The 15,832-nt window shown below is 35.1% G+C and overlaps 1 protein-coding gene across 1 annotated transcript in view; it reads left to right on the top strand.

The window, feature by feature from the left end:
- Positions 1-13,850, top strand: part of gsk3bb (glycogen synthase kinase 3 beta, genome duplicate b) — a 50,739-nt gene extending 36,889 nt beyond the window's left edge. Inside the window, exons 7-11 of the mRNA XM_056456592.1 lie at positions 2,238-2,335; positions 4,082-4,177; positions 5,887-6,073; positions 7,300-7,395; positions 11,867-13,850. Coding sequence (XP_056312567.1) covers positions 2,238-2,335; positions 4,082-4,177; positions 5,887-6,073; positions 7,300-7,395; positions 11,867-11,934 — 545 coding nt within the window. The 3' untranslated portion in view covers positions 11,935-13,850. The remainder of the gene's footprint in view (positions 1-2,237; positions 2,336-4,081; positions 4,178-5,886; positions 6,074-7,299; positions 7,396-11,866) is intronic.
- Positions 13,851-15,832: the final 1,982 nt, after the last annotated feature.

A 15,832-nucleotide genomic window follows, 5' to 3' on the forward strand; every position in this document is an offset into this window, starting at 1 on the left:
TGCTCACAAACTGTTTTCTCTCCTGCCTTCTGGCAGGCGCTTCAGGATCCCCCGGACAAAAACCAGCAGACTGAGGAACAGCTTTTTACCCAGAGCTGTCTCTCTTTTGAACTCTGCCCCTCACTGACTCTTTTGCCCCCTCAACACATCCCCCACTCTCCTCTAACGGAAACTCCTCACAATCACTGCACTATTTAACATTTGAACATTTAAAATTTCCACATATTCACTGCACTGATTCACTTATTTGAACTGGACATACCCACTGCACATGGACATTTGTAATCATGTACACACCCACTGTACATATACATTTGTAATTATGTTTATCTATCTGCACACTTCTGATTATTAATAGCATCCTGTACATATATTCATTTATTGTAAATCTCTGTTCATAGCTAATACAACCTGTATATAATGTTCATAGTACATCCATCTGTAAATATCACTATAGTTTTTCTATAACTGCACTTTATAACTTAAACCTGTATCCTGCACTTGCTGCTATTCCACTGCTGGTTAGACCTAAACTGCATTTCATTGCATTGTACTTGTACATGTGTAATGACAATAAAGTTTCATCTAATCTAATCTAATAACTGTAAATTATACCCAAAATCAAAGGGGAATAGTAGTTGTATAACAATCATGTAGAAGTGCATAGACCTAATCGTAAGCCTAAACGGTAAACGGATTGCTTAATTCTGACTGGAATATTGTACCAGGATCAACATAGATGTAATCCAGAATACTTGATGAAATCAGGTTGGCGACTGTAGGCTACCAGCATAGATGTACTCATATTAACTCTTTTATAAAAATCTTCAGTATAATGCAAAAACATTGATGCGGTCATAATTGCAGATAATGTTGTATAGATTGAATTCAGCTTGTGTGTTTCGTACAGCGGATTAAAATTATTAGCAGTTTTGTGAATGTTTTATTTTTTTAAATATTTCAGTTTAGTCCCTTTATTAGTCATTAATAGGTCAACACGGAATCTGCGCGTGCAGAATTCCGCATATTTCCACAGATTTTTAGCCCATCATTAATTTACTTGAGTAAATGTGTGTAAATCTATATTTATTCAGTTTTTTAATTAATAACAGTAATATTATTGACTAATATGAAAATGTTCATCTGATTTATGTACAATGCAGTTTGTACAGTAATATTTTCTGTCTTTTAGTAGATATATTATATGAGAGACTTGCTTTGTTTACCAAATAATGTGAATCTAATTGGATAAAAGTTAAAAAGATATGATTTTTTATTTCACATATTAAGGTTTTAGTTATGATACTCTCAAAATAATTCCGCAGAAATCCACATATTTTTACCAAAATTCTCCGCAAAAATAGCAAAAAACGTCCGCAGATTCCGTCTGGCCCTAGTCATTAGGTAGTGGACAACAGTGTATTGTTCTGTAGCCAACAGAAATTTCTTTAATATTCTAATATTACTGACCTCAAAATTGTTAAGAAAAACGTAGAAACAAATATCCAGCCAAATTAAAAGAAGAAAGAAAAATATAATTGGAAATACTGTGAATATTTCCTTGCTTCGTCAGACATTGCTTGGGAAATATTAATAAAAAATACTAATTTCACTGGAGGTTAAATAATTTTGTCTTTAACTGCATGTCTGTGTTGTGATAGAAACAAAGTCACGCGTTGTCACCACGGCTGCATTTATTGGATTAAAAGTACAGTAATAATAATTTAAAAAGTGAAATATTTTTACCAATTAAAATCACCGTTTTCAATCTGAATACATGTTAATGTGTAATTTATTACTGTTATGCAAAGCTGAATTTTCAATGCCACACAATCCTTTACAAATCACTCTGATTTGCTGATTCACTGCTCAAATAGATTTCTTAATGTTAATGTCCCTTAATATTTCGGTGGTAAAACTGATGCATTTGTTTTCTAGATTTTCTGATTAATAGATTTTAAGAAGAACAGAGTGTCTTCAGTGTTAGTTTAGACAAGTTTAATGCATCTTTGGTGATATTGTTTCTTTTGCTAAGGTTATAATAAGTGATATGTAATTAAAAATACAGTTGACATATTTACGTGGTTAAAACTATATGCATTAATAAGCAGCATTGTGTCAATTTAGAATTTTCTCCTCAACGTCTCAATGCTTTATTCATTTTAAACAGGATTGATTTGTGTCACTAATCTGCAATAATGCTGTAATATTCAGCTTTCATCTTTGTTTTCATGCAGACATTTGGTCAGCTGGTTGTGTATTGGCTGAGCTGCTGCTTGGACAGCCCATTTTCCCTGGTGACAGCGGTGTAGATCAGCTTGTTGAGATCATTAAGGTATGGAAGAGATTGCATGAATATTGCATAGGAGTTTTCAAAGTCTTTTGATTCAACTATTGTTTCTACAAAAATGTTTCTGTTCAATTACATTATGTTCTTTTTTATTGTTGGAGCAATGCAAAATGCAGATATCTGAGGGACTTTTTCCTACAATAGAATCCTCAACAAAAACTTTCTGTAATATATACTATAATTATTCACAATTTGGTTGTGCAATTTGGAGAAAATATCTAATTGAGATTTTTTTTTGACAGATATTGCGATTTGATTTACGATTTAATTTTGTAGTCAAGATTCAGCTCAATAATCTGTGGTCATCTCAATAAGTCAGGGCAACAATTCTGCGACAGCTCTTAAAAATGACCTGTTTTTGTTCGGTGTCTGTGACTTTGAAACCAAAATATTCCCATATTACCAACATGCTGTTTTTCTTTGATATTAATTTGTCTATTAATGCTTCTGAAGCAGCAGACGCCATTATCCCACTTGTCCGCGCTTTTCTGTTTGTTTGTTTTTTTTTTATTGTGGGCGTTCCACATTGTTCGGTTGTGCAATTCTGATTGGGCAGAACAAAAGTGTGCTCACTCAACTGGCTAGTAAAACTAATCACACACAGACGGCAGTCACGCATTTGCTCTGGGTAGAGTAAATTAAATAATACATATTTCATATCGCAGCCTCTTGCAATTAACTAATTGCTTTCAAATCGCGATTGTGATTTTGATTAAATCGCACAGCCCTAGTCTGTCGTGTCTTATTATTATTGGGTTTTAGTTTGAAATTACAGAAATAAAAACTAAATAAAAATGTAAATAAATTGAAAATATAATAATCAAATATAATAATCAAATATTATTAAATACAAAAGGGACTAAGCCGAAAAGAAAATGAATGAATAAATTATGAAATAAATAATAGTTTGAAAAGACTATTATGAAAATTACAACTATGGAAAAAATGAGACCAAATGGAAATTCTCTTTTTTTTCCTGAATATACAATTTATAGCTATGTAATTAAGTTTAAAAAAAAATAATTCTGTGAACTACTGATGACATTTTCTCCAATTTTCTAATAATGATGTTGTCAATTAGAGCATTTCATTAAAATATATTTATTATGTATTCTTATCTGATAAATCCACCTTCACTGTCTTTCTCACATCTGGGGATGCAGACTGTTGCATGCCCGGAGTGAAGCTTGGTGGTGGATCTGTGATTTTCTTTTCATAAAATAGCATTTATATATATTTTTATACAAAGTTTTAAGAGTCATTATTTGGTTAATTAACAATGTGTTTGTAGATTTGAACAATTAAACTCCAGAAAGCAAACATTGCTCTAAATGACAATATTTTTATGGGAAATTTGGACAAAATGTTATCAGAATTACCTTTATAGAATGAATCAAATATTCTATAATACCTTTACAGAATTAAATCCTATATTTTAAACCCATACCCAATAAATACAATAAATCCAGCGAAACAGAATTTTCAAGTGGCCTCTTATTTAATTTTTTTTATTGTTGTGAAGGTTATGTTTATGTGTAGCATGCACTTCTATGTCTGAAGGTGAGGATTTGTCTAGAGATGCATTTTCAATGGATGTCAGGTTTTTGTCATTCATCAGATGGATAAAAATATCTATAAAAGTGATTCTTATATCAGCTCTTAATATAATTATAGTGTAAATGTGAACAATATATTGTGACTAAAACAAAATAATAAACGTCTTTCCTGCAGGTGCTGGGAACTCCTACACGAGAGCAGATTCGGGAGATGAATCCAAATTACACTGAATTCAAGTTTCCACAGATCAAGGCACACCCATGGACCAAGGTTAGCATTAGTGTTTCCATATGCTTCAAGATTTTTTATTACTTTTGTCCTGCGACAATGTATTGTTGTTTTTCTACGTTGCTGCCCTTACACCTTACCTGTTTTAAATGTTATCGTATAGAAATCATTATAAAAGTTGATATTGCATTTTCTGGTAACTTTCCTTGATCCCTTAGGATTTATTTAGAAATATTTAGAACTAATTTACTTAGAACTAATTTATATCTAAATTAGATTTCAATATTTTTTCAATGTCAAAATCGTATTCAGTGCCCTACACTAATATATGATCAATAAATGCTGTGAAAATAAGTCTGTCTTCAAAAGCCTGGATCTTATGCTCAAAATACAACCAAAAAATGAAAGTCGCTAAAGTTGTTTTTGGATGAGAGAATTTTTGTTTTACCCTTTCTAACTATTTGTGGTAATTGTCTCCAAAACTTTAATCCAACAAACTAAATTCTGCAATTTGCAAAACAAAATAATCAATTCAAGGCACCCAAAAATATGTGAAATTGTTTAAAAGCTTTTATTAACATGGCTATTATATGAAGGCAAGTTTGTTTTCACTATAATTGTCAGTCATGTTAAAAAAGGCTTTTACATTTTTTTTTTCATATTTTTTAATTGCCTTGGACTGATTATTTTGTTTTGCATATTTTAAAGGATCCATAATCTTAAGAGCACTAATACAATTATTATACCTAAAGCTCCTTTTGTTCGTTGTTTTTTAAATTAACTTCTCCAGCTCTCCAGCTGTGATAAAATGTGATTAAACCATAATTTTAACTCGACACTGCAAAAAAAAAAAAGATTTTCTAACATTTTTTTGTCTTGTTTCTAGTCTAAATACCTACAAATTTTTAAATTAAGAAGAATTTTCAAGACAAGCAAAAATATTCTATTGTTTTAAGAAATAATATGTCAAAATTAAGTGAAAATAAGTCTGGAAAATGCTCCTTAATTAAAGAATTTTTAGATATTTGGACTATAACCACAACAAAAAAAAGTCTAAGTATGAAGAATTTTTAGCAGTGTAGTTCAGTTTTTATCCCCTTGTGTTAATTAACATTTAGAAATACCGCACAAGAAACGAATGATAGAAATGCAAAATTTTGAATAAAAATCATTAATGTCACACTAGAGTTTGAGCGTGCGAAATTCTGTCGTACAGTGCTGCGAAAAGGGCCAGGATAAACTAAGATGATTAGACATTTAAAAAAGTGAGCAATTGGTCCATATTTTAAATCTCTGTACAGAGAGCTCATGTTTAGATCTACGATTGGTCTCACGCAGTCAAGTGATGCGATTTCACAGGTCAGAGTTCCCCCAAATTGAACCTTCCAACAAAGCAAATTGTGAAATTGTCGCACGAGCTTGCGTTTTCGGTCTGTCACATAAGCTTGTGTATGAATGGAAGTCTATAGGGAGAAAAGTGTTTTTCCGCTTTATTCAACCAAAACAAACTCGCTTCATGTGGTTTTAGACTTGTGCAAATCCAAAATGAAAATTTCCTCACCATTCATGCACACTAAAGTAATTCTATACTTATGAATTCCCATCTTCTATTGAACAGAAAACAAGAAATTCTGAAGAATGTTACAAAAAAGCAGCCATTGACATCCATGGAAGGAACAAAAAAAGACTAACTGTCCCTACAAATGTTTGTATAAAGCAATGAAAGGCCTGCGTTGTTGTTTGTGTGTCAGGTTTTCCGGCCCCGGACCCCTCCGGAGGCAATCGCTCTGTGTTCGCGATTGTTGGAGTACACTCCTACAGCCCGTCTCACTCCTCTGGAGGCCTGCGCTCACACTTTCTTCGACGAGCTCCGTGAGCCAAACCTCAAGCTCCCCAACGGAAGAGAACGGCCTGTGCTTTTTAATTTCACCACACAGGGTAAATGCTGCACACACATAATCAAAAGCTGCACCACTACAGCTAATTTCATCTTTTTGGGGTATCACATGGCTTCACTGGGACAGCACCCTTGCAATGCACAAAGATAAATTACGCAATGAATAGTTCACCCAAAAATATATATTACAACATAATTTACTCACCCTCAAGTATATCCTCAGTGTGTATTCTGAGTGTGTATTCAGAGTTTCTTCTGTCAGATGAACACTCTGAGCGGTTTTAAATTTGATCCTGGCTCTTCCATGCTGTTGTGTAGTGGCTTTTATTTTGAAGTTTCCAAAAGCACATAAATCCGTTGTCAGCCTAACCCATACAACACCAGGGGGTTAACATAAGCCTTATGAAGCAAATTGATGTGTCTTTGTCAAAAAAAAAATGGGAAAACTTTAGTTTAGGTCACAATTCATGATATTAAATACTGGTTTATTACCTGGCTATTATTAAGATGTTAACTGTTCATTAGTATGATTCTGCAACCCTAATCCAACCCAAAACCCAATTTCTACCTCACTAACTATTATTAAACAGCTAATTAGTAGTTTATTAAGCGACTAGTGTTCGTTTATGGCTTGTTAATACCTTGAATTGTGACCTAAACTAAAGTGTTACCACAAATATTTTACATTATTTAATTATAAACTCAAATCACTTACTTCTGGCGACTGCATGAGGTAAAATGCATTCGTAACGTAAGTGTAAAAGTAATATCCTGTATAATGTTGTACAGTATAACCAAGCCAATAACTTTTCTTGTTCGTAGTCATCTTCTGTGGTAATTAACTTGTGTGGTAAGGGATACCTGCTAGATGCCTCTCCTTCTGGAGCTTCTGCTATTATTGAGTCTTGTGCCGTACATCATACTTCATTAAAAAATCAAAGTATTTTTGTTACAAAAACACATCGATCTACTTCATAAGACATATGTGAACCCTGAGTGGTGTATGGGTTTATTTGATGACGGAGTGATGAAGCTTACCCAACAGCATTATACAGCATGGAAGAGCCAGGAAACAAATTCAATCTGCTTCAAATGTGTTTGAGGGTGAGTATATTATTGGGTAATCAAAATTTTTGAGTAAACTATCATTTTAATGTGTGCTTAGTAGATTTATATTTCCCCCCCCAAAAAGTTAAACATTAATATAATTGCATTTGCACTTGCGAAGATGTCTTTTACACTAACGCCTGTTGCATTTATTCATCAGAGTTGTCCAATAACCCCTCGCTGGCGTCTGTACTGATCCCTGCACATGCTCAGAACCAGGCCGAAAACTCTACCCAGTCTGCCTCAGCCGCAACAGGTTCGTTATTTTCACTTTCAGCCTCCAAGGGGCTGTTTACACCTGGCCACTTCATGTGTTTTTTCTGATACGATAGCAATCCAATCACGAGAAGTGCGGAGGTAGATGCTCTGAACTGTATTTGAGATGCTTATAAATCCGATTGCTTTAATTTTCTCAGGAGGTGGTCTGAGATGCATTCCAGATAAAACCATAAAAAATTCTAAGTGCATCTAGTTGTTGAAAACAAATATGTAAATTTTACTCCTCTCAAAATAATAATAAAAAAATTATAACCATGTGAAAGAGTGTTATGGGTTATATGACAGATATAACAACACTAATGCAACACACAACGGCAATGCTACAGATGACAGTTTGGATGTTTGTTTTGTTTTGAATTCATTCTATTTTCTGACCAGTCAATAACTCTTTAGAGATCAAATTTAACTCTTTTGAGATCGAATGTTAAAATAATATAAGATGGCAGCTTTAACAACTGTAAATTGAAAGGGAAAAAATAATAGAGAAATATACAACTTATATAATATATCTAGCAATTTGAAGATCTGATTTATATCCGTTTAGCAGAGACACAATTAGGGGCCATACATATATCACGTCTAAAAGTGAGTGGAAAGTGAAAGGCACGTCGCTACCTTCACCAATTTCAACGCACTTTGCGCTTGTGCTCCTGTGGCATCTGTTATTGCTAGGCAACCATCAACCATTCTCTCAGAGGATGGCAAACCACTACTGCAGCTCTGATACAAGTTTTATTTATAGAGAACATTTAAAGGAATTACAGTGTTTAGGGCTGTTTGTCTGAGGTAATTGACCCTTCGCTAAGCCACACCCAAAAAACGCCACCCACCAATCGTGGCTTAGCAACTGTAGCTACGCGCAGAAGCTCTGTTAAGCTGTCGAGCGAGGGAAACAAGCCAAAGCGTTGTGCATATGGATTGTGCAAATCTGACACTGGTATCATTAAAGTTTGGACAGGCTGGAGGATTTTTTTCCCTCTTCAAAACCTAAAACCCAAGGGGAGAAATGCCAGTGTGGATCAAGCTCTGTGGGGGGCGCTAAAGGAGCGGAGATAAGTTTGTTAAGATATTCCTGACAAAAACAGTGACAGACGGCAATAACTCACACTACCTCTTACCATAAAAAAGATCTAAACTTTGTACAAAAATACAAAGCAGGTTGTGTTTCACAGCTGTCTTTTTTTTTTTTTTTTTTCGCTCGATATTATGAGCACAGCACTGTTTAAGCCCTCGCCAAAGTAGTCATACTAATAGCAATCATATTGTTTCAATCTGTTTCAAGCTACGAATATTTGAAATTACATATCAACAGAACAAAACCGAGATATGATCACAATCTGAGCACTTGCGATCAATATACTTCACCTGCAGCTGTTTTTCAGACATTTATAAGCCTCATGGCCATGTCAGAGCTACATATCACTGTTGTTTTCGTCTGTCTTTTGGATATTTAGTCATTGGTGACGATGTTATACCATGTTACTGTCTGCTTTCATATTTGCTTTTGGATTAATATTTGCTGGTAGGGAAAATCTATTTGTTCACTTCTGCTATTTATACTTCGATTTGCATTTCAATTCATTTATTTCTTACACTTAACTGAAAATTAGAATAAAAAGAGCACACAAACATACTGACAGTTATAGCTACTGTACATTGTTATGGGTCAGTGATGCTAATATTCAGCACAAATCCATCAATTTCACCTTTCTGGCTGTTCTTCCTATGAATGAATTATGTCGAAGCACTGTCCATGCGTGTTTCCTCGTCCTGTTTCCTTAGTAACGCTATATTTCATTGCACAACAATAGTCTATCAGGCTTTTTGCCTAAAAAAGGAAGTCACTGTTTAATTTGTTATTATAAGATTATTTTTAAATTTCACCTCTCCTGCTGTGCTTTAACTAAGCTGTTGAATGGTTAGCATGAGGCGGCTAGGCGAACCTAGTTTCTTATTTAAAAGTTATTTTCTAATTGGTTGCCTATTATGTGGTGAAGATACCCCTGTAATGTATACTGCAGTCCTTTTTTTTCTGGCTTTCTCGGATATCTCACCTGTTTGCCAAAAATGATAAACTATATCCCTGGCAATGTCTGACACTGGCGCATACACATTGTAATAGACGTGCCAGGCACGAAAGCTTGACAAGCGTAGCAACAGTAACAAAGGAGGGCGGGGCTTAGCGAAGAGTCAGTTAGTTATTACTTAAATGTGTATATTCTGATATGTGTATATATTGAAATGTGTATTATTACTGAAATGTGTATAAAGCTGATTGGTTCTAGTCACATGACTTGCAGTGTGTTTACACATTTCTGAACAGTTGAGATGTTTTCAGCTAAGTGCGCCTCGAAAACCCACCTCCATTGGAAATAATGAACATGGGCATGCAAAAGATATGATATATGAACTGCCCCATATGTGGCTAAATGGAAATGAAGCTGTTTTACAAATCAGATAGCTATCTGATCCAAGAAAATGCATGAAATGACCAGATCTAAACACGCCATAAAAAGTGAAATTTGTATCTTTCACAAAATATAATTTTTTACTAGTGTTTTACTAGCAGAATTACAAGAATTAAGCATTATTTCAAACATCTTTTTCAAACACCTCTATTGATTGCAATATATATTTGTTTTTTGTTCATTTTGTGTTTAGTAAGGGGTCAAAATTTTGTAATCCCTGACCAGTGTTATACTGTTAGTGAAGATCCAGATGCTGTCCACATTGCTGTTAGTAACATTTAGATGAATATGTAAATATGTGTGACTTGTTTTCCTCGTAAATAACAAAACAAACATGCAACTAAACTGGCAGCGGTGAGAAAACAGCTGTATAGAAAGCATTTGATGCTAATGATGTGGATATATTTATGGAATGGCCATAAAATGGAAGTTAAGTTCAAGTTAAAATAATTTTTTCCCACTTTTGTGACATACTTTCATTTGAAATGGTACTGAAATAAGAAAAAGAAAATTGAGCAATGCATGATTTTGTGCTTTAGGAACTTATTGGACTGTTAAAAGAAGGCCATTGCTAACAAATGAAGTACCATTAATGAATGAATGAATTTAGAGCAGAAACGAGACACGCATTGATAGCCCCACACTAAAGACATTCCATGTTAATAGAATTGAAGTGAAGTAGTTTTGAGCGGTAGAGAAAGTTATGGTATTTGTTAACGTATTATATATATGGTATTGTAACGTTTATGAGGGAAAATGAAATTTTACAAAATAATGAAGTGCACAACAACTGCTATTTACATAACAACTACATTTTTTTATAAAAATAAGAAGAGTAAGGGGCCGATCACACCGATTGTGCTAATTGCGTTGAGAGAAGCCTTTTTTGAATGATTTACTAACGGCCGCGAGCGTTTTGCGTGCTGCTTATGCGCCCTGTGAGCCTTGTGTTTTAACTGCCTGCTGCGCCTCAAGTTTTTGACGTTGCACGCCGTGTGCTCGCAGTTGAAAAAAAGTCAACTCTGAGCAGAAAAAGCGTGTTACGTCAGTCGCATCTTTTCATTCTCCAATCAAATGAAATCAGAGGCGGGTTTTCCGTTAAGGTGACAGCAGTGTTTGTGTTGTCAAGACGACTATGGAGACTTTTGAAGATGGAGGAAAGACTTGTGTTGCTGTTTTAAGTTATCCGGAGCTGTATGAATCACAAATCTTGAATATCACAATGTTATTAAATAAAAAAATTATATTATCATAACTAGCAACACTCGTGCACATTACACAGCCAATTCAGTCTTTATCTAGCGACATAAAAAGTGCACCGTGCTTCTTTGTTTCTTGTCAACAAAAAAGGCAGTGTGGTGCGCCTCGCGTTTTTGGAACGTAAAGGTGCGTTCGGTGTGATCGGCCCCTTATGCCTCATTCACACTAGCAGCGACGTTGTAGCTTCCTGTCACTCTGGGTGGCGATCTGCTGGAAACGCAGGTCTGTGTAGGGCCACAGCACGAACAATACAACCAGCCTTTAAACGAGCTGGGAGAGGATCATGTGAGCTTTATTGGAGCTCCTATTGGCTATCACTCAAGAAAATCGAATTTCATTTGCATAAAGTAGAAGGATTCTCAACTTTGTCACGTCGCTCGACACGCCCACCTGGTCGCCAACAGTCGCTGTCGTGTTGACGGAAGTCGCCGGAAGTCATTCACTCTCCGTTGAAATGAATGGTCGCTTGTCAACTTGCCGCAACAAGTCGCTCGTAGTGTGAATAAGGCTTAAATTTTGATTTCAAGGTGAATTTGAGCTCCTCAATCAAGTAATCATGTCACATTTATTGACATTGAAGATCAAAATTATAGAACTATATATTAATTTCCCCCCATAAACAATCTGCTTTTCAAAATTCAAGGATGACCAGCCTTTTTTCGGTGATGTGACGTTATAAAGATGCAAGATCCTAAAATACATTTCTCTTTAACATTTCAGGTGCCAACAGTGGTGATCGTGGTCTGAACACCAACGCTGCCTCTGCCGCTCCAAATCCTTCAACTTGAACCCCATCCACGCATCAGTGGGTCACTTTTACGCTGCTGCTTATTAGCCACGCCCACTTTATGAATCACGGGCGGAGACATGGGCGTGGCTAAAACAAATCGAAAAGCTCATGATGTGATGGATGCACCAATCAGTCCTTCCCCCAGCCGTTGTCTTTGTTTTTATTATTATTATGATTAATTTATTTGCTCTAAAGGACGTAATGAGGGCTCAGAAACATGCCTCAGGACTGTCTGCGGTGATGTTAGACAATTCTCTCTCTCTATATATAGATAGATATATACACACTCACTTATATACACCGTTACTCCTACAAATGTGTTTCTCACATGTCTACTTGGACATTTTTTTTAAAGGGAAATCTGTATGCTGTAGCCGCTGCTTCTTTTATAATCATCTCCTGGTCAACTATGGGTAGAGACAGAGATTTTGATTATGAGCTGACACACATTAGCTGGTTTCTGAGCCGGTTTAATGGCATGGACAGATTTCCAGGGCTTGTGTACATTGTGTAGACTATGTGAAATATATGCTAATGACTTTTGCCTTTACCCTCAGTATTGGGCGGATATGTTGTATGCTTAAGCTGTTTGCTGCTGTGTATGTTTTTGGGTTTTTTTTGACCACTTTTGAAAGAGTGACATTATCCATTAGTTTTCTGCTCGTCTTCCTGTTGTATAGAACTTCACTGAACTCTGCAGACGTTGTAACACACGATCGGATAAAAAGTTGGAATATTTATGATTTTTTAAAATACATTTTTGAAAGACTTTTAGCTTATGAAAGCTGCATTTATTTAATCAAGGATAGAGTAAAAAAAGAGTAATATTGTGAAATGTTGTTTAAATGTAAACTGTTTTACTAATTTAGTATTTTTATTTACTCCCATTAGGCCTGTCACAATAATCAATATAATCAACCCAGGCTCATTCAGAAAAGGTTCACCATATACATTTCTGGAAAGTGCGAAATATGTCCCTGGAGGTAAATTTCAAATCCACCAGAGGTCGCTGTGTACGCTTTTTAAAATCTCAAATTTCTCTCACGAGTGCCATTCGCGCCTGCTGTTCTCATGTAAATCCACCAGAGGCCGCTGTCGACTAACTGACTGACCAACCGACTGATAGCTCCACTCACCCCCTTCCCTTAACCCAACCGATAGTGTTTGAAAAAGCACTGATTGACCAGGGACCACCCACTTCCCTAAACCCAACCAACGTTTTAAAAAGCAATCCAGAAAAAGAAAAGCCCTCGCCTGATTTTTTACTACGTTTTCAAATTTTACCACATTCTCACCCTTTTAATTTACTTGTTTATTGAATTTTTTTTGGCTTCTGTTTTTGTCTTACCTGCTTTTTGGAACCATTCTATGCTGGACTTGAACCCTGTCGTTGCAGTCAACTCCTCTCTGCATCTCAAGTCCTTCGACGTATGTGGCGAGCTACTGGACAAACTGGTAACAGTGGGAAAGCTGTCTATACGGAAGTATGCGGTCAGCTGCTAATGCAAAAAGAAACGGCGTCATACCGCCCCGTAACGTTCATTTTAAAAATGAAATGCAGCCATATGTTCCTCTAGCTACATAATTCAAGATCTCCAGAAATGTATATAGGGCTAAGCTTTCAGAATGAGAGTATGTTGCAAATAATCGACTAATCGTGCAATACTTGGAGATGACCTCAATTTTTTCCGTTAATAATGTTAGTACAATAATATATATATCTACAAATTCACAAATAATGTTAAAGCCAGCGCATAATTTGTGCCAGAAACATGCAGGATCCGGAACCTCTGAAATCTGATTTTACCGATCCCCCTTCTCACACGCCCGCCCGCCTCACCCCGCTTCTCACTTTCTTCCGAGACTCCCCAACCCTCTTCACTTTCGTCCGCGACAACATCACCCCCCCCCCCCCCCCCCCCGCTCTACACTTTTGTCCTGGACAACCCTCCCTCTTCTGGTAACATGCCGGATCCGTTACCCCGATCTGTTCCGGGACCTCGCAAATGACAAATTAAGTATTAAGTACTGGTTAAAGCCATTTTACAAGGACATTTACATTGTACTTCACTGGTGGCAAAGTTTAGCCAATAGGACATTTATTAGTATATATAGCAGCACATTTACCTATTTAACATCAAATTATAGAATCTAAATAACTTTAAATGTTTATGGCTATTTGCATTATGCTGTTATATAATCATTATATAATTAGTGGCATAAAATTATCTCAAAATGACAGTAATATCACTTATCGCAACAATTTCTGTGACAATATATCACACAACAAAAAATTTCTTATCGTGACAGGCCTAACCTCGTGTAGTCAAAGCTGAATTTATGGCATAAATACACATTTTTTAAGTGTCACATGATTATTTATAAATCACAGACAACCTATATATGCTGTTCAATGCAAACCTCAATAACGTTTTCTGAGCCTGACTACTAAATCAAAGTTTTCTGAGCCTGATTACTAAATCAAATGGCAAACTGATTTTATTTTAAAACCATAATAATTTTAGAAATCATTTTAGAAAATGAGGAAACTGTAAGATACTTAATAGAAAAGACCAAAGAACAGCATTTATTTGGAAAATTTATCTTTTGTGAAATTAAAAACATCTAGAACTTGATGAATATCTAAATCATTAAAAGTTAAATTTACGAACCTTCCAATGGTAGTTTGAAGGGTTCCAAAATATTTAGCAACAACATCTTTTAATTTTCAAGTATAATAATAATAATTATTATTATTATTATTTTTATATCAATTCATCATATTAGAATGATTTCTGAAGGATTATGTGACAAAGACTGAAGCAATGATGCTGAAAATTCAGCTTTGCATCACAAGAAGAAACTACATTTTAAAATCTGTTAAACTAGAAAACTGTTCATTTAAATAGTAATAATATTTCACAATATTGTTGCATTTTTAATCAATATACGCACCTTTGGTGAGCATAACTCTTTTTGCTTCTTTCAAAAAAGCCTATTTTAAAAAAATCTTAAATAATCCAGATCATTTTCTATAAGTGAGAGTGTGTGTAAGTGTGTATGGGTGAGAAAGCATGCTGTACTTTTGTCTATAAATACTGTATGCTGATTCCTCAACTGTTAGCGAACTAAAAAAAAACAAGCGCGAAACCAATCAGGACCTTAAAACTGAACGTTTGAACACATTTCTGCACCGCCGAAAGGAAGATGTCATGATTTAGTTCTCAAACAATTAGCAATTAGCAGGAATGATTGACCGAGCGCAGTACAAGACCTTTAACCATCTGGATGGGAATGTTTCCACTTTGCTTCCATATTTCTGGTTGTTTTTCTCTGCTCTTTAGTGTCCCCTAGTGTTAGTAGAAGCGCACAGCTGAGGCTCATGTGTGTTTTTTTGTACGGCTGAAGGCAGCACACAAGAATAAAAAAACTTCAGGCGGTTTCTGTTCATCCCAGAAGTGCTGTTGAAAGAATATCCATCTGTTCTGCTGCACACTTAAAGTCAAGTTCATTCAGATATGAAAAATCATAATCACTTGCTCTCATGATGTGTCAAACCTGAACGGCTTTCTTTCTTACTTTCTTTCGTTCTTTTCCTTCTTTCTTTCTTTCTTTCTTTCTTTCTTTCTTTCTTTCTTTCTTCTTTCTTTCTTTCTTTCTTTCTTTCTTTTCTTCTTTCTTTCTTTCTTTCCTTCTTTCTTTTCTTCTTTCTTTCTTTCTTTCTTTCTTTCCTTCTTTCTTTCTTTTTTTCTTTTTTTCTTTCTTTCTTTCTTTCTTTCTTTCTTTCTTTCTTTCCTTCTTTCTTTCTTTCTTTTTTTCTTTCTTTCTTTCCTTCTTTCTTTCTTTCTTTCTTTCTTTCTTTCTTTCTTTCTTTCTTTCTTTTTTCTTTCTTTCTT

The sequence above is a fragment of the Danio aesculapii genome, chromosome 1 (genome assembly GCF_903798145.1).
Source record: "Danio aesculapii chromosome 1, fDanAes4.1, whole genome shotgun sequence".
NCBI lineage: Eukaryota > Metazoa > Chordata > Actinopteri > Cypriniformes > Danionidae > Danio > Danio aesculapii.